At 41.7% G+C, this 20,334-nt stretch overlaps 1 protein-coding gene across 8 annotated transcripts in view; it reads left to right on the forward strand.

The window, feature by feature from the left end:
• Positions 1-20,334, forward strand: part of LOC110538919 (phospholipid-transporting ATPase IA) — a 133,455-nt gene that overhangs the window by 51,380 nt on the left and 61,741 nt on the right. For 5 of the 8 annotated variants that reach the window (XM_036937899.1, XM_036937892.1, XM_036937895.1 and 2 more), the window contains 4 exons: positions 5,030-5,202; positions 8,011-8,194; positions 10,412-10,519; positions 19,803-19,913. In XM_036937899.1, coding sequence (XP_036793794.1) covers positions 5,030-5,202; positions 8,011-8,194; positions 10,412-10,519; positions 19,803-19,913 — 576 coding nt within the window. The remainder of the gene's footprint in view (positions 1-5,029; positions 5,203-8,010; positions 8,195-10,411; positions 10,520-19,802; positions 19,914-20,334) is intronic. The other 3 variants (XM_036937896.1, XM_036937898.1, XM_036937897.1) reach the window with 1 other exon arrangement.

Raw genomic sequence — 20,334 nt, forward strand, 5'->3', positions numbered from 1 at the left:
CGTTCGATCTGTCTTAATTGTGTGGTCCGTATTTAGTTTAAGATAGGTTAGGTAGGCCTATTGTAAAATAAATGTCATTAGCCTATTGCTGTCATTTGTTGGGTACGATAGGCATTAGCCTTTCTTGGTAATTGATGCAATATAGCCTGTTCAAAACTTTTGTGAATGTTTAAACCAGTTCACAAGTGTTTTGTTTCATTCTAATGAGCCATTTTCTTTAGCAAAATTAAGTTCCAACTGTAATGTTGTGTTTGCCGCAATATAATATCCTGATTGTATTTTCCCTATAAACAATTTTCCCCTAATAAAGTTTAGAATTTTTGTGAAGGTGTGGTGTGGCCTATGATATGAAGGCAGTGTGCACCGGTACTCCAATTGACTCTGACAGTTGATCTTGAGATGAGGAAGAATGTTTTAGGTCTACCAGAGTTACTCCTATAATCTAACAATATAATGCTTATCTTTTACATTCTAAATGAAAATGAACTAATTTGCCTCCTTCTGTACACCTATATCTGTATAGCAGACGCAGTAGCCTATCTGAGAAGTATAAAGAAATGTATGCTGGTGTCGCAGCATGCCGCCGGCATATCTCTTATCGCTTCCTCTCTCTGGGGCTATAGGCCTAAACTTCTCTTCCTTTCATATACAGTATATATTTATATTAATATAAATATTATTAGTGGATGCCTAGGCCAATAGGCAATGCCCGTATGCATTTAAGTCTTCAAATCTCTGACAGCTACACCTTAAGTTGGACAATTATTGTTTTAGGAAAGTAAAAACGAATAAAACAATAGGCTATATGGTTTAGCATATGCTCCAGTTTGAAATACAAGGAATAATGTTTTTGTAATTAGTTATAGGCTTTTGAAGGACATGTAAATGTGACTCAGTTAGCCAATATCCCTTGTTTATTGATTGTGCTGGCTGTGTGGATAGATGGCCTAATGGGTTACGCACCCAATGCATATGGATGACCGGTAAATGTCTGAAATGTCCAATAAATTAAAATATTCCTGGTCACTTGTCAAGCGCCAAATGTTCCTGACGGAAACCCTAACTGCTATACACAATCAGTCTTTCTCACACTCTTCTAAAAAAACTAAGGGTGTTCTTCTGACTTGAGATCCACTTGAACTTTTTCGCAAATATCACATTGATTTAAATTAATGATTTATGCAAACGTCTGAGTTGCACAACCTTATCTCCACTTTGAACTGGGCCATAAATGAGTCAACTGACTCAAAGCTTGAGTCAAGCCTATCTGAAGTGTTCTGTGTAGAGAGAGGTCAGGGGTCAAAACCAGAAGGGCAGAGGAGAATGTGTGTGAGGCTCATTGTTTTCTCAGACATCATTGACTGCTCTGCTTGATGCTCACTGACAGGTGGAGCTGCCGTGACTGAACTCTGGGCCTGGAGGCAGCAGACTGACTGGGAAGTGTATGTGTTTGCCTGTGTGCGTGCATGAACGCACGTGGGTTGTGGATGTTGGTGTGCACGGATGTGCATAATATGTCTGCTTTATTTATCGGTGTATGCCCCTCTTTGGGTGTGTCCACGGTTGTATAGAACTGTATGTGACTAATGGAGACACGTCCGCCTCCTCGGAATCCCTGTCAAGTGTGTCATGTCCTGTTCGCTACATTACTCAAGACTTACATCAACAATGGATCACAAAGTCTTGATGGAATCTCTCGTGTTTTTTTGAATGGATGCCATCTAGCCACTCCTAAACCAAACACAACTGAGTCACATACGTTAACTGGTCAGTCTAGCCATAACAAAGAGGCTTTAGGAGGAGACATAGCAGTAGCACTAAAATACCTCGGTGGAAATGGGGACCCTACTTGACCAAATGGCTGCACTGCTTGATTGCGGTTATCGTGATAAACCGCTTGTACCCAAACATTCCCAGACATGCACCCAGACGTACAAAGTCGGTCCACTGCACACACTTCCATACATTAGTGTTCCCTCTTAAATGCTTTCACACAAGTGTGGTGCCAGTTCACCCTGTGAGGAATCACTGCTTTTGGTTCCAGGGTTGGACACATATGTCAAATGTGAGTCTATTCTTACTCTTGTGTGTAACACACACACGCACACGTTGCTTGCCAGCCCGCATGCTGTTTTATGGCCCCCATCAGGGATTTACCATGCTCATGTGGAGAAGTCCTCACAGCTGCATTCCTCCCTGCCTCCTCTCATTCAATTTCTCTCCCTCTTTAGCTTCAATCTCTCTCTCTCTCTCTCTCTCTCTCTCTCTCTCTCTCTCTCTCTCTCTCTCTCTCTCTCTCTCTCTCTCTCTCTCTCTCTCTGTGTGTGTGAAACTTGAGGCCCTTCTCTTAATCTGTGTGTGTGTGAAACTTGAGGCCCTTCTCTTAAAATATTGTCCTTCAAGCTTTGGTTTCAGAGCTTTGTTATGCCAGGAGAGGGTTGCATGGTCCCGTTCATGCCCTTAGGTATCTAACCCTCCTCACCTGACCCCTCCCAAGCCTCATTCATGACCACTAGGTCACCCCTGCATTTCATTATAGTCACACCCGGCCGGGCCATCTGTTCAATGTGTTGGGTGACGATACCTTTGGGTGGAAGGGCCCACGTAGGTATTTTAACCCAGCTGATAGGCTCGCTCTCACACAAGCCCAGATGCAGATACTTGTGAGTCTCTACCTTACCTCACTCTTCAGACCACACCGGAGTCTGCGACTCCTATGGGCAAACGGGGTGACTTTCCACCCTTCTTTATGTGTGAGTTTACCTTTACAATCGTTTGAGTCACTTCTTAGTTATGGGCTGTTAGTCATACAGGACAATTATTGAACTTCATATCACTATCCTCACTCTTTTTAATACTCTCGATGTCTTTACATAGTAACCACAGCTGGTGTAAAGTTTAAATGACATGTTGGCAAGAACCAGAGTTATCGCTGCACATCATGTTGTTCAAATCATTGTATGGCTGAATTCCTTAGCTTGGTTAAAAAATGTAGAAGGTCCTTTTCAGAGAGTGGTAAAGTTTGTCATTCAAAATTCTATTATAGGCATCTATGTAGTAATCCAACTTGATGACCACTGCTCACAAATATTGTTATTTATTTTGTTTAATTCAATAACTACCATCACAAGGATACATCTCAGTCACCAATTCCTCGCCAGACAACAACAGCAGCAGAAATTGATGGATAATTTATAACCAATTATACCCATGTCATTGATTAGTGTGGTCTGAGAGCAGCATGTCTGTCTCCAATCCAATTCGAAACCTAAAGATGTACTCTGTCTGGGGCATGTGTGACCTCTCCTGTAGTAATGTATGCACAGCCACATACTCTAGAAGATGTTATGTATCCTACTGCCCAAATAAATATTACCAGAGCTGCGATCACATTTCATCCATGTTGTTTCAAGTAGTCTAATATCTTATTTCCATTAACCAAGCCCTTGGCCCCAGGACCATATGCTCGCAATCCTCAGAACCCTCACAACCCTCTTTTATAAGCACATCCATAGCTGTTCCGGTCTCTCTTGGAAATGGATCCTTGATTGGTTTTCTCTCCAGATGCACAGAAGATGTCACCGTGACTACAGTATGTCCATTTCCATCCTGGGCTTTCCTGAGTGCAGCCGCTCCTATTAGATGGCACTTAATCTTACCGGCCATTTATGGCATTTCACATTGCTTGTCATCGTATCACTATATCACAAACACAACCCGAGAATACATCCATTCACGTCCCAAACGTTTTGCTCGGTTTGTGATTTGAGTAATCGTCTCTTGGCCAGGCGTCTGAATATTCTGTCCAATAGGCATGTAAAACATGGAGGACAGCTGCTATATGGCAGCTTAGTAAGAGAATGGAGAGTGGAGAAAGCAAGGGCGTATATTTTTAACCACCCTCATTGATTTAGGGACTTATAGAAGATGGAGCCTCCGAGGTCGCTTGAAAGACTATGGACTTTCGAATGGGCTCTCCAGCACAGCGCTGAACTGAGATCTGTGGAAATCGTATCTAGCAGGGATGCTTTGTGTACGTCTTCTTGGTTTTCAACATGAAACGCAAAGGATGACGAATCCCAATGACATACGTCTAGGGTGTCTGTCTGTCCTCACGGGAGCCGATACTTTTAATAGCCCCGCTTATCGCTCCAGCAGATGATCCGGGGAATCACGTGGCTTTTTATGGGGGAAATTATATTGAGATTCAGTGCATTCCCAAGCCAAACATGACCCATCCGCCAGTACACCCTAACCCTTAGAATAACAGTCTCCTCTTTAAGGCCCTATTTGCCATTTGAAGAGTAATTCTCAGAGTTTGAAACATTAAACTAACAGAGGGTTCATGTTTATTTATTTCACCTTTATTTAACCAGGTAGGCAAGTTGAGAACAAGTTTTCATTTACAATTGCGACCTGGCATGTGAAGTATCCATAGTATTCAAGTCAGCGGGGATTTAAAATAGTCCAGGTTTAGTCAGTATATGGAAATATTCCTGGCTTTCAGTTTGAACAAATTCAGATGGCTCGGGACATTCCTGAAAATTGGCTCGTAAACCCAGACAGCTAACTGTAGGGTACTTGGTTGCTGAGAACTAAATTATGGAACTGCACATCGAGAGAATAGAAACACTTTGTTATTAATACCCGATACCATGTGAAGTATGCTTTTCCAACTGAATCATCATACCGTTTCTAATGGACCGAGCCTTATGTATTTTTGTGTTATTTTCTTATGTTCTATCATTGCATGATGTTCTATCATCTGTAACAAATCTAAATTGTCTTGGCAAGCCTGAATAATCTTTACCATATGTAAAGATGATACTTGTCATATTTTTTTTGCACTGTAAAAATAATAAAAGTATTGATAAGGTCAATGTATTCACTGGAGAATAGGTTGCCATGTTGTCTCAAAAACATTGCATTGAAAACCTCAACTATATTTACTTTACTTCACTGCCATTTGTAGAATGTGTTCTGTTTAGATATGGTAGTCCTAATGATGAGAAAATGTGTGTCTTTACAGGCAACCAGGGAGACCCTCAGCCACCACTGTGGAATGCTGGGAGATGCCCTTCACAAGGAGAACGATTTTGCCCTCATCATCGACGGAAAGACTCTCAAATACGCCCTTACGTTTGGAGCACGGCAGTACTTCCTAGACCTTGCCTTGTCCTGTAAAGCAGTGATATACTGCAGGTAAGGCCCACTCACCGAAAACAGTGTTACACTGAGTATACAAATATTAAGAACACCTGCTCTTTCCATAACAGACTGACCAAGTGAATCCAGGTGAAACCCTAAATCCACTTCAATCAGTGTAGATAAAGAGGATGAGACAGGTTAAGAAGGATTTTTAAGCTTTAGACAATTGAGATTTGGATTGTGTATGTACAGTGCCTTGCGTAAGTATTCGGCCCCCTTGAACTTTGCGACATTTTGCCACATTTCAGGCTTCAAACATAAATATATAAAACTGTATTTTTTTGTGAAGAATCAACAACAAGTGGGACACAATCATGAAGTGGAACGACATTTATTGGATATTTCGACTTTTTTAACAAATCAAAAACTGAAAAATTGGGCGTGCAAAATTATTCAGCCCCTTTACTTTCAGTGCAGCAAACTCTCTCCAGAAGTTCAGTGAGGATCTCTGAATGATCCAATGTTGACCTAAATGACTAATGATGGTAAATACAATCCACCTGTGTGTAATCAAGTCTCCGTATAAATGCACCTGCACTGTGATAGTCTCAGAGGTCCGTTAAAAGCGCAGAGAGCATCATGAAGAACAAGGAACACACCAGGCAGGTCCGAGATACTGTTGTGAAGAAGTTTAAAGCCGGATTTGGATACAAAAATATTTCCCAAGCTTTAAACATCCCAAGGAGCACTGTGCAAGTGATAATATTGAAATGGAAGGAGTATCAGACCACTGCAAATCTACCAAGACCTGGCCGTCCCTCTAAACTTTCAGCTCATACAAGGAGAAGACTGATCAGAGATGCAGCCAAGAGGCCCATGATCACTCTGGATGAACTGCAGAGATCTACAGCTGAGGTGGGAGACTCTGTCCATAGGACAACAATCAGTCATATATTCCACAAATCTGGCCTTTATGGAAGAGTGGCAAGAAGAAAGCCATTTCTTAAAGATATCCATAAAAAGTGTCGTTTAAAGTTTGCCACAAGCCACCTGGGAGACACACCAAACATGTGGAAGAAGGTGCTCTGGTCAGATGAAACCAAAATTGAACTTTTTGGCAACAATGCAAAACGTTATGTTTGGCGTAAAAGCAACACAGCTCATCACCCTGAACACACCATCCCCACTGTCAAACATGGTGGTGGCAGCATCATGGTTTGGGCCTGCTTTTCTTCAGCAGGGACAGGGAAGATGGTTAAAATTGATGGGAAGATGGATGGAGCCAAATACAGGACCATTCTGGAAGAAAACCTGATGGAGTCTGCAAAAGACCTGAGACTGGGACGGAGATTTGTCTTCCAACAAGACAATGATCCAAAACATAAAGCAAAATCTACAATGGAATGGTTCAAAAATAAACATATCCAGGTGTTAGAATGGCCAAGTCAAAGTCCAGACCTGAATCCAATCGAGAATCTGTGGAAAGAACTGAAAACTTCTGTTCACAAATGCTCTCCATCCAACCTCACTGAGCTCAAGCTGTTTTGCAAGGAGGAATGGGAAAAAATTTTAATGTTAAAAAAGTTTGAAATATCCAATAAATGTTGTTCCACTTCATGATTGTGTCCCACTTGTTGTTGATTCTTCACAAAAAAATACAGTTTTATATATTTATGTTTGAAGCCTGAAATGTGGCAAAAGGTCGCAAAGTTCAAGGGGGCCGAATACTTTCGCAAGGCACTGTATGCCATTCAGAGGGTGAATGGGCAAAACAAAGTATACGTGCCTTTGAACAGGGTATTTGTAGTAGGGGCCTGGCGCACCAATTTGTGTCAAGAACTGCAAAGCTAATGGGTTTTTCACGCTCAAAAGTTTGCCATGTGTATCAAGAATTTTTGCCTAATGTACCATAACAGCAAATCAGGATGAACCTGCGCATTCAAAGGCTTGTGCACTGGACCTGAAAGGTAATCATTTAGTGTGTAGTTCGCTGTAGTCAAATAAAAAATGTCAACGCTATAATTACGAAGGTGCAGTGTGTGTGATGCACTGGCCACATAAATAAAAGGAAGTACTTAAGTGGTCAGGAGACCCTAACCACAACATCCAGTTTACAACACCTTCTCTTGAAAGTTTTTGTTCTGTAGCTGTAGATCATGGGGTGCATCACAAGTGGCACCCTATTCCCTATATAGAGCCCAGGTCAAATGTAGTGTACTATATAGGGAATAGGGTGCCATTTTGTACGCATACCATGTCTTAGACCCGGGTAGACGCAGAAAAAAGCTTGGAGCGCCAGGAGCCTATAAGACTCAGGCTGTCATTTCAGGGGTTGACGTTGGATAACTCGTAAAAGAGGGGCCACAGGAAGTGGCAGATCCATCACATGACGAGTGGCTTTACAGGTGCAGGCAGCCAGGGAGGTCAGCCAGTCAGAGGTCAGGGTTGGGGAGGTCAGTAGACAGGGAGAAGGAAAACATCTGTCGTTGAGAATTATCATCCATAAAATAACAAATTGCTTGTCTAATATCTAAAGCAATATTGTTGTAAAAGAGGTCGTCACAAAGTACAACCTTGGCCTCGTGTTTTGTTGTTAGTTGTCTTGGCACCAACCCACCTTGCAACTCCCTTTTAAATTTTTTTAGAATGATTTCCTCACCATGTGCTTGGAACTCTACAGAATGCATTTTTTTATTAATCAGCATTGTCTATATGTCTGCAACTAGCTTAGATTGGTTATGTTCTGAGAAATGGCTGAAAGTCTGAAGTTTGAAATGTGTATTATGGACTTTCCATGAAAAATCAAGCATATCTTAACGTAGCTCATTCTAATGTCCTGCATCACTTTCTACTCTCCTTTAGGGTGTCCCCGCTGCAGAAGTCGGAGGTAGTGGAGATGGTAAAGAAGCAGGTGAAGGTGATCACACTGGCCATTGGTGACGGCGCCAACGACGTGGGCATGATCCAGACGGCTCACGTGGGCGTGGGCATCTCGGGCAACGAGGGCCTGCAGGCCGCCAACTCCTCCGACTACTCCATCGCACAGGTGAGGGTTCCGGAGTGAAGTTTCCCCTAGGTACAGATATAAGATCAGATTCCCCTCTAACCTTAACCATTAGTGGGGAAAACGTCAAACTGACCCCATCTAGGAGCAACTCCTTACTCCCATACACTACCGGTCAAAAGTTTTAGAAAATCGACTCATTGAAGGGTTTTTCTTTATTTTTCCTATTTTCTACATTGTAGAATAACTATGAAATAATACATATGGAATCATGTTAAACAAATCCAAATATATTTTATTTTTGAGATTCAAATAGCCACCCTTTGCCTTGATGACAGCTTTGCAAACTCTTGGCATTCTCTCAACCAGCTTCACCTGGAATGCTTTTCCAACCGTCTTTAAGGAGATTCCACATATGCTGAGCACTTGTTGGCTGCTTTTCCTTCACTCTGCGGTCCGAATCATCTCAAATCATCTTAACTTGGTTGAGGTCAGGTGATTGTGGAGGCCAGGTCATCTGATGCAGCACTCCAGCATGGAGGTGTGTTGGGTCATTGTCCTGTTGAAAAACAAATGATAGTTCCACCTAGCCCAAACTAGATGGGATTGCGTATCGCTGCAGAATGCTGGTTAAGTGTGCCTTGAATTCTAAATAAATCACAGACAGTGTCACCATCAAAGCACCCCCACACCATAACACCTCCTCCTCCATGCTTTACAGTAGGAAATATGCATGCAGAGATCATCAGTTTACCCATTCCACGTCTCACAAAGACATGGCGGTTGGAACCAAAAATCTCCAATTTGGACTCCAGACCAAAGGAAAGATTTCTACCGGTCAAATGTCCATTGCTCGTGTTTCTTTGCACAAGCAAGTCTCTTCTTATTATTGGTGTCCTTTAGTAGTGGTTTCTTTGCAGCAATTCGACCATAAAGGCCTGATGGACTGTCGTTTCTCTTTGCTTATTTTATCTTATAAAAACCCAAGATGGCGTAGCAGTTCAGACTTCTTTGTCTTTGTCTTGTCGTGTCCAGTGTATATATATATATATTTTTTTTTTCTTCGTATAAATTTTGTATATATTTTGTATATTTTTAACCTCAATTTCAACATACTCTCCTGCAATCTGCCTCACCCAATGTGGTATGGATCTGCTATTTTTTATACTTTAGACCCGGAACCCCCAACAGAAGCTAGCCAGATAACTAGCTGCTAGCTAGTAGTCAGTTAGCCACTGCTAGCGGTCATCAGCTAACCTTAGCCCTGTCCACGCAGCCGTCATACCACTCAGGAAATAGACGCGTTCTGTCTCCTAGAGCTAAAAGTACTTTGGTGCGAAAAGTGCAAATCAATCCCGGAACAAAAGCAAAGGACCTTGTGGAGATGCTGGAGGATATAGGTACAAAAGTATCTATATCCACAGTAAAATGAGTCCTATATCGACATAACCTGAAAGGCCCCTCAGCAAGGAAAAAGCCACTGCTCCAAAACCGCCATAAAAAGCCAGTCTACGGTTTGCAATTGCACATGGGGACAAAGATTGTACATTTTGGAGAAATGTCCTCTGTTCTGATGAAAGAAAAACCATCGTTATGTTTGGAGGAAAAAGTGGGAGGCTTGCAGGCCAAAGAACACCATCCCAACCGTGAAGCACGGAGGTGGCAGCATCATGTTGTGGGGGTGCTTTGCTGCAGGAGGGACTGGTGCACTTCATAAAATGGATGGCATCATGAGAACTGAACACTATGTGGATATATTCTTAAAGCTTGGTTGCAAATATGTCTTCCAAATGGACAATGACCCCAAGCCTACTTCCAAAGTTGTGTCAAAATGGCTTAAGGACAACAAAATCAAGGTATTGGAGTGGCCATCACAAAGCCCTAACCTTAATCCCATAGAACATTTTTGGGTAAAACTGAAAAAGCGTGTGCGAGCAAGAAGGCCTACAAACCTGACTCAGTTACATCAGTTACACAACTTATTGTGAGAAGCTTGTGGACGGCTACCCGAAACGTTTGACCCAAGTTAAACAATTTAAAGGCGATGCTACAAAATACTAATTGAATATATGTAAACTTCTGACCCACTGGGAATGTGATGAAAGAAATTAAAGCTGAAATAAATAATTATCTCTACTATTATTCTGACATTTCACATTCTTAAAATAAAGTGGTGATCCTAACTGACCTAAGACAGAGTCTTTTTACAAGGGATAAATGTCAGAAATGGTTTAAACTGAGTTTAAATGTATTTCACAGGTGTATGTAAGCTTCCGACTTGTGGAGGTCTACATTTTTTTTCTGAGGTCTTGGCTGATTTCTTTTTATTTTCCCATGATGACAAGCAAAGAGGCACTGAGTTTGAAGGTAGGCCTTGAAATACATCCACAGGTACACCTCCAATTGACTGAAATTATGTCCATTAGCCTATCAGAAGCTTCTAAAGCCATGACCTAATTTTCTGGAATTTTCTAAGCTGTTTAAAGGCACAGTCAACTTAGTGTATGTAAACTTCTGGAATCAATCTATTGTTCCAGGGGGGGGGGGGGGGGTCTGGTCTGAACAGCTCATGCAGTTTGCACCATGCCAGGACAGAATGTATAATTTAAGGGATGTCTGTGATGGTTTTTATAGATTTCCTGTTTCTAAATCAATTCTTCCCCTAACCCTCATCTACCTCAAACGTTTCAATGTTCAACCATGAGGGAGAAGGGCCATTGTCAAACCTCTGAGCCAGAAATCTAGACTGCGCAGCCCAGTAGTACATTCTGAAATTGGGGAGGTTTAAGCCCCCATGACCGTAATCAAGAGTCAAGTCCATCCATTTACACAGGTCACCCTCCACTTTTTGCAACAAGCTGGCCAGATTGAGTTTATAGAGGTTGTTCAGGTTAGCATCCAGCATTATGCCCAAATATGTGAAGCCCATAGGCAACCATCTAAAAGGAAACCTATGCTTGATGATATGATAGTCAAAGACGGATAACTGTAAGATTTGCTTTTATCAAAATTGACCTTATATTCAGAACTATAATTCTGTAATAGGTTCTGTAAGTGAGAGAGGGAATGTTCTGGGTTCTTTAGGAATAAGATAAGGTCTTCCGCAAAAAGTAATAACTTGTGGGTATAGGGGCCCACCTCAAAGCCATGTATGTCAGGGCACATTCTATTGGCCTCAGCCAACGGTTTGATGTTGAAGGCGGAGAGGTGGGGGCAAATTGGGCAACCTTGTCTGTTCCCCATATAGACAGAGAAAGAGGATAACGTAATCCCGTTGGTAGCAATCCTTGCTTTAGGAGATTTGTAGAGTGATTTTGTCAGATTTACAAACACAGTGCCTAAACCAAACTTTTCCAAGACGCGAAAGAGAAATGGCCGTTCAACCGAATCAAAGGCCTTTTCGGCGTCGAGGGAGACACTAGCTTATTTGTTTTTGTTAGCAAGGCGAATTATATCAAAGAACCTTCTGAGATTATTGGTGTACAATCTATTAATTATGATGCTAGTCTGATTTGGGTTGAACAACAGGGGAAGACATGACTCCAGTCTCTTAGATAGCATCTTGGTGACCAGTTTACAATCTGTGTTAAGGAGAGAGATTGGTCTATAGGAGGCGCACTTTAGCGGGTTTTCCCCTTTCTTGTGAATTACTGTAACCACCGCTTGAGAAAGCGACTCTGGAAAGCAGTTGTCCTCCCTTGGCTTTTTTAAGTACCTCCATAAGGTAGGGTACCAACAGCTCCTTAAATTCTTTATAGAACTCTGGAGGGAAGCCATCCTTCCCAGGAGATTTATTAGAATGTAAGGATTTAATGGCCTCCAACAATTCAGGGACTGAGAACTGTTCCCCCAGGCACTCTCTGTCTTCCTCTGACAGGCATGGGAGGTTGAGAGGAGAGAAAATAGTCGATCTCTAATAGATAATTGCTTGATTGGGAAGTGTAGAGGTCTTTGTAATATTTCTTAAAATTATCATTAATTTCAGTGGAGTTGAAAGATATCTCATTAGTAAGAGTTTCTATAGGATTAATTGTCCTCTTACTACTTTCCTTTGCTTTCAGTTGCCACTTGCTTTCTATGTGCTTTCTCTCCAAGCTCGTAGTAATGCTCTTTTGATTTAGTGATGGCCCTCTCAGCTTGGTATGTGTTCAGAGTATTATATTTCAGTTTTTTATTTACCAAAAGCCTGTATAGGTCTTTAGTCAGGCCTCTTTGGTAGGTTTTCTCTAGCTAAGAGATTTCAGATTCAAGGACATTCAGTTCAGCACTGTGTTTTCTCTTTAGTATAGGAAATTATCTGTCCCCTCAGATAGGCTTTCAATGCATCCCAAAGAATGAAACTGTCAGGAGCAGAGGGTTTGTTTGTCAAAGTAAAAATATTGATCCTCTCATTGATGAATGCGCAAAATTCAGGTTGCTTCATGAGTGTAGAATTTAGTCTCCGTCTATATGCTCCATTTACCTTGGTAGGAATGGAGATTGATAATATCAGAGGGGAATGGTCACATCAGTAATCTGGGGAGATAATCGGTATCTAACACTCTATGAAAGAGTTGGGTCGATAGTAAAAAGTTATCTATGCGTGTGTGTGTTGTGTGGGTGTGAATAAAAAGAGTAGTTCCTATCCTGTGGGTGCATCTGTCTCCAGATGTCTAGTAAATTGAGATCTTTCATGAATGACATGGTGAGCTTGCTGGCTTTGGTTAGAAGAGAGAGTTTATCAGAGGACCTATCAAGAACTGTATCTAAACAAAAATGTAAATCTCCTCCAACCAGTAGCCATCCTGGTGGTGCTTGAGCAACCTGAAGGAAGACATTCTGAATAAACATATGGTCATCGAAGTTAGGAGCATAAATATTCAACAGGGTCCAATACTCCGAAAACATATGCCCCTGCACCAAAACAAGCTTGCCTGAGGGATCAGAGATGATTGTTGACACAGAATGGGAAGTGTCTACTGATCAAAATTGCAGTTCCTCTTGCTTTGGATTTAAAAGAGGACGCAAGAACTTGTCCTCCCCATTCCCTCTTTAGTTTCTGGTGTTCACTGGCTGTAAGATGTGTTTCTTGTAAAAACACAATGTCAGCCTTTAATTTCTTAAGGTATGTATAGACTATTTTCCTCTTAATTGGCCTGTTAAGATCCGTAGTGGATTAAGCATAGGTTGGGTTTCAAATATATAATGAATGGTACTTCCTCGTATGTAAATAGTCAGGTAATGTTTCAACTTTAGTTTAACACTGAAGTGACCTATGTGTCACTTTAGGAAGGAAACAACAATAAACATAGAAAAAAAACAGAAACCCCACCCACCCTAGTTGGACTAAAACCACAATCCCAACAATCAAACATGAAAACACTTGTAGAGATACATTGTTGCTCGCCTTCCATCTTGCTCTTACTAGCTAAACCTTGGCGTAAACTAATGAGCAGGTGTTTTTCACCTTTTCACCTGTAATGTAGGTGAATAATTTGGAAGGAGTGTTAGGGTTAGGGCCAGTAGATTAGACAGGTCATCTTTGCTTACACAAGTGAGCAGCAGCAGGACAGGCATCTGTCGACACCGTATTCTATAGCCACAGTTAGGTACAGTGCCTTGCGAAAGTATTCGGCCCCCTTGAACTTTGCGACCTTTTGTCACATTTCAGGCTTCAAACATAAAGATATAAAACTGTATTTTTTTGTGAAGAATCAACAACAAGTGGGACACAATCATGAAGTGGAACAACATTTATTGGATATTTCAAACTTTTTTAACAAATCAAAAACTGAAAAATTGGGCGTGCAAAATTATTCAGCCCCCTTAAGTTAATACTTTGTAGCGCCACCTTTTGCTGCGATTACAGCTGTAAGTCACTTGGGGTATGTCTCTATCAGTTTTGCACATCGAGAGACTGACATTTTTTCCCATTCCTCCTTGCAAAACAGCTCGAGCTCAGTGAGGTTTGATGGAGAGCATTTGTGAACAGCAGTTTTCAGTTCTTTCCACAGATTCTCGATTGGATTCAGGTCTGGACTTTGACTTGGCCATTCTAACACCTGGATATGTTTATCTTTGAACCATTCCATTGTAGATTTTGCTTTATGTTTTGGATCATTGTCTTGTTGGAAGACAAATCTCCGTCCCAGTCTCAGGTCTTTTGCAGACTCCATCAGGTTTTCTTCCAGAGTGGTCCTGTATTTGGCTCCATCCATCTTCCCATCAATTTTATCCATCTTCCCTGTCCCTGCTGAAGAAAAGCAGGCCCAAACCATGATGCTGCAACCACCATGTTTGACAGTGGGGATGGTGTGTTCAGGGTGATGAGCTGTGTTGCTTTTACGCCAAACATAACGTTTTGCATTGTTGCCAAAAAGTTCAATTTTGGTTTCATCTGACCAGAGCACCTTCTTCCACATGTTTGGTGTGTCTCCCAGGTGGCCTGTGGCAAACTTTAAACAACAATTTTTATGGATATCTTTAAGAAATGGCTTTCTTCTTGCCACTCTTCCATAAAGGCCAGATTTGTGCAATATACGACTGATTGTTGTCCTATGGACAGAGTCTCCCACCTCAGCTGTAGATCTCTGCAGTTCATCCAGAGTGATCATGGGCCTCTTGGCTGCATCTCTGATCAGTCTTCTCCTTGTATGAGCTGAAAGTTTAGAGGGACGGCCAGGTCTTGGTAGATTTGCAGTGGTCTGATACTCCTTCCATTTCAATATTATCGCTTGCACAGTGCTCCTTGGGATGTTTAAAGCTTGGGAAATATTTTTGTATCCAAATCCGGCTTTAAACTTCTTCACAACAGTATCTCGGACCTGCCTGGTGTGTTCCTTGTTCTTCATGATGCTCTCTGCGCTTTTGACGGACCTCTGAGACAATCACAGTGCAAGTGCATTTATACGGAGACTTGATTACACACAGGTGGATTGTATTTATCATCATTAGTCATTTAGGTCAACATTGGATCATTCAGAGATCCTCACTGAACTTCTGGAGAGAGTTTGCTGCACTGAAAGTAAAGGGGCTGAATAATTCTGCACGCCCAATTTTTCGGTTTTTGATTTGTTAAAAAAGTTTGAAATATCCAATAAATGTCGTTCCACTTCATGATTGTGTCCCACTTGTTGTTGATTCTTCACAAAAAAATATAGTTTTATATCTTTATGTTTGAAGCCTGAAATGTGGCAAAAAGTCGCAAAGTTCAAGGGGGCCGAATACTTTCGCAAGGCACTGTATTTAGAAAGAAACCAAATTTGAAAATGTAAACTCAGTATCACTATCTCAGTAACCAGTATCTCTGAAATTCTGAGATAACAAAAACGACAAGTCTTGTATATCATGGATACATTTGGTTTTTCTTCTGTCTCTCTCCATTATTTCATGGTATATACTGTCAATGCCTCACTGTACTTTGTTCATATAGCCAATGGCTCTGTGAGCAAGGCAAGCCAATAGTTAATTAAAGCACAGTACAGTCTCTAAGCCATAGCATTGGATTACTCTGAGAGCGACTCTGTCTTCCCTAAAGTGCCCCCACTTATCTACATGACATTCAGAATGACGAAAGCAGACGGCTTCATAGAATCAGTTTAGGTTGCATCCCAGCGATGTATTGAATTTACCTTCCAGGTCTCATTGGTGTGTAACAATTTGTTGCGCGACAAAGTCAATCTTTAATTGTACTGTATAGGCTACATCCCTGTACAGACTCACTCCAGACAATATCTTTTATAGACTGTAGCATCATAGCTGTGTTAGCAATTTATGTTATTCTTCAGTAACGCAAACTTCAAAGCAAATCGGGGAGAAAAATAGGTTTATTCAGAGAGGGCAAATCAAGATGTTGGGAGTCAGATGTTCAGTCTCCCCGTCCTCAGCTTTTCCCCCAGAACAAGGGACAGGAGGCCACTTATAACCCCAGATGTTGAACTGAAACACCACTCCTATTTACAATTCACTTATTGACCATTAGTACTATATTTAGTGTAGTACTCTCGTCCTCTCATCCTCTCAATCTCTGCGTTGTGTAGTTATCTTAAAAGTATTCTTACATTCCCCCCTAGACCATTTAAAAAAATAATGTAGTTTAAATGTATTTTTGGAAAACATGTAAAAAATGGACAGAATAATAAACATTAAACGCCTTGCATTTCTATAAAACACAAAGGGCATATTCTACTTGCCGTTGCAATAAGAAATAGATTTCCCACAAAGTTATAGAAAAGGGGTATTAACAGGTGTGATAGCACATCTGAGAGAGCACGGTTCATTACAGCACAGAGGACCGTTACCACGGACACATTGACCACAGTCATGAGGCTTGGTGTGATGATGAAGACCTTTATGACCCCCACCACGTTCTGGTGGGGCACCACTGACACCCATCTCCACAAAGACACGCTTGATGAATCTTATGATATCACGTAACCGTCAGATTCTTAGCACACAAACGCCGGGCAATAACACATTTGATAACCTGGATGAGGATAAGAAAAAGAACCACAACCCACTATTGGAAGTATCATGCCCACCAAAAAACTTCCCCATGTACCGAATGTGGAAGACAACCACACGACTAAGCCTAAATCATCTGGGTTGTAAATCATGATATTTAGCGCCCTCAGTCCTGATCTTTTAGATTAGGTCAGTTATTTCCTCAGAATGATCAGGAATATAAGTACAGCGTTCAGCACCAATAACAGGACATGTAACCCTTGTGCGGACAGAAGATAATCAAATCAAATCAAATGTATTTATATAGCCCTTCGTACATCAGCTGATATCTCAAAGTGCTGTATAGAAACCCAGCCTAAAACCCCAAACAGCAAGCAATGCAGGTGTAGAAGCACGGTGGCTAGGAAAAACTCCCTAGAAAGGCCAAAACCTAGGAAGAAACCTAGAGAGGAACCAGGCTATGTGGGGTGGCCAGTCCTCTTCTGGCTGTGCCTGGTGGAGATTATAACAGAACATGGCCAAGATGTTCAAATGTTCATAAATGACCAGCATGGTCAAATAATAATAATCACAGGCAGAACAGTTGAAACTGGAGCAGCAGCACGGCCAGGTGGATTTTGAACAGCAAGGAGTCATCATTTCAGGTAGTTCTGAGGCATGGTCCTAGGGCTCAGGTCCTCCGAGAAAGAGAAAGAAAGAGAGAATTAAAGGGCATACTTAAATTCACACAGGACACCGGATAGGACAGGAGAAGTACTCCAGATATAACAAACTGACCCTAGCCCCCCGACACATAAACTACTGCAGCATAAATACTGGAGGCTGAGACAGGAGGGGTCAGGAGACACTGTGGCCCCATCCGATGACATCCCCCGGACAGGGCCAAACAGGAAGGATATAACCCCACCCACTTTGCCAAAGCACAGCCCCCACACCACTAGAGGGATATCTTCAACCACCAACTTACCATCCTGAGACAAGGCCGAGTATAGCCCACAAAGATCTCCGCCATGGCACAACCCAAAGGGGGATGCCAACCTGTAGAAACCTAATCAAGGGCCAAACGATTTTGCGTCACCACAGTTCAAATGGTAACCATCTCCGCTGTAATTAACTCAAGACTCTCAACTGGACTATTAACTGCGACTTCCAAAGAGTTAGCCATATTAATAACTTCCCGTGCTATTTTAGAAATACCGTAAGAGGAAAACACAATCGTTTCTGTAATCACACGTTTATGACGCTGTGAAAAAGGATACGACTTATCCCAAATAACACAACCCATGCCACAACTTTGGTAACCAGGAATAGGCATAGGATCCACAGATAAAGTCCCATTAGGAGCTATCATACCATTATTGATGATATTACCGAAGGTTTTGGCATAAAAAGTAGTCACAGTGCCACTACCGAGAGTCAATTCAACAGACATGAGACATTCCTCAACCTTAGTACCGTCACAGGCAGATAGGTGGATCTATTGTCTGATCACACTTACTCTGTCCTACTTTGACAAACGCGTCCTGGCGCAGTTGAGACAAATTCCCGAACGAGTGACCTATTAAAACATAACAGGGGCACCACCCAACAGGAGCATGTGTAATAACTAGGTAAGGTGGTTGCTCATTAGTGTTATTGGTCATCTCAAGTGAAGGAATGTACTGCAGAACTTAAGTACTCTCGCATGTTGATACTCAACATTCTCACTCAATTTAGTCCAAACAATTGCCTTATACCCAACATTTCACTCTGTTAAAAGGTTCAAAGGAATAACCCTTAATGGAATACCTGCCCATGATGTGAATGGTGCATACGTACAAACCCAGCAACTACTTTGATTGACTACTGTGACATAATGTAGAGAAAGAGCTAGAAACGTATTGACGCCCGAGTGTCCCTCATCCTGCTGATGCATCTCTGTGTTAGAAATGGAAACACCACCCACATCCTGTATTAGGAGGAAACTGAATCTAATCAATGTTATCAGCAAGCGATTACATGATTATGACATCCATGACATTCCACAAATAGTAGTAATCAAATAATCAAATGTTATTGGTCACATACACGTGTTTAGCAGATGTTATTGCGGGTGTAGCGAAATGCTTGTGTTTCTAGCTCTGACAGTGCAGTAATATCTAACAAGTAATATCTAACAATTAAGAATATATAAATACATGGGCGAGCAATGTCAGAGTGGCATAGACTAAGTTACATTAGAATAGTATAGAATACAGTATATGCATATGAGATGAATAATGCAAGATATGTAAACATTATTAAAGCGGCCAGTGATTTCAAGTCTATGTATGTAGGCAGCAGCCTCGAACGTGCTAGTGATGGCTATTTAACAGTCTGATGGACTTGAGACAGAAGCTGTTTTTCAATCTCTCGGTCCCAGCTTTGATGCACCTGTACTGACCTCGCCTTCTGGATGGTAGTGGTGTGAATAGGCAGTGGCTCGGGTGGTTGTTATCCTTGATTATATTTTTGGCCTTCCTGTGACATCGGGTGGTGTAGGTGTCCTGGAGGGCAGGTAGTTTGCCCCTGGTGATACATTAGGCAGGCCGCACCACCCTCTTGAGAGCCCTGCGGTTGCGGGCGGTGCAGTTGCCGTACCAGGCGGTGGTACAGTCCGACAGGATGCTCTCAATTATGCATCTGTAAAGGTTTTTGAGGGTTTTAGGGGCCAAGCAAAATTTCTTCAGCCTCCTGAGGTTGAATAGACGCTGTTGCGCCTTCTTCACAAAAATGTCTGTGTGAGTGGACCATTTCAGTTTGTCAGTGATGTGTACACAGAGGAAACCCATTAAAGTATTATGTCGAGCCCTGGGAGAGCATACCCCCTCTCTGGCTCTCCCCTTTTCAACAACTTAAGGCAAAACTAACCCCTAATCAAACAAAAATGCCTTCAATTTGTCCGTGAAGACCTTGTTCTCGACTGCCCTCTGGCCCTTCAGTTTCCTGCTGTCAAACGACGATAAGATTGTTTCTTTATTTAAATATTTTATGTTATTTAATTATTTAATTATTTAATGTTTCTTTATTTTATTTAAAGAGTTTCTCTCAAAAGCATTTTTTCCTCGAGGGATTGCCCCGGTCCTGGGTTGTCCAGGAACAGTCTGTGTACAAACTTTATAATGCCTGTGTTATAACTTTTGGGTTATTCATTTATCTTGGCCTTTCTCCTCCCTTCCCTCCCACGTAGTTCAAATACTTGAAGAATCTATTGCTGGTTCACGGTGCCTGGAATTACAACCGCGTCGCCAAGTGTATCCTGTACTGCTTCTACAAGAACATTGTCCTGTACATCATCGAGGTAAGTCATGCAGCCCTCAACACCAACAACCTTCGATGTCTCCCTTAGGGTTCCCATGGCAGTGGTAAGGCAGTAAACTCGATTGGCATAAAAAACATAGATTTTCCACATGACATTACCAAGTTGAAGTGAAGGGAATAAAAAAAAAAATAATGTATGACTAAGGCATACGCTAGTTTGCCAATTTGTCCAAGTCTATATACAGATATATAAAACATGATATGATATAAAACAGAATCCATGTATATTCAGCTTTACTGGAAGCCAGTCGTCAAGAATCCAACACCAGTTTTTTAGAAAACTGTAGTATAGATGGTAGGAATTCTGCTCCACTCAGTGTGTATCTTCTTGGCCTCCGTGGCAACTGGTGGCATTTAACAGAAGCCAGGTCTTGTGCTAATAGCAACTTCAGAGCTAAGAC

Source organism: Oncorhynchus mykiss, chromosome 12 (genome assembly GCF_013265735.2).
Source record: "Oncorhynchus mykiss isolate Arlee chromosome 12, USDA_OmykA_1.1, whole genome shotgun sequence".
NCBI lineage: Eukaryota > Metazoa > Chordata > Actinopteri > Salmoniformes > Salmonidae > Oncorhynchus > Oncorhynchus mykiss.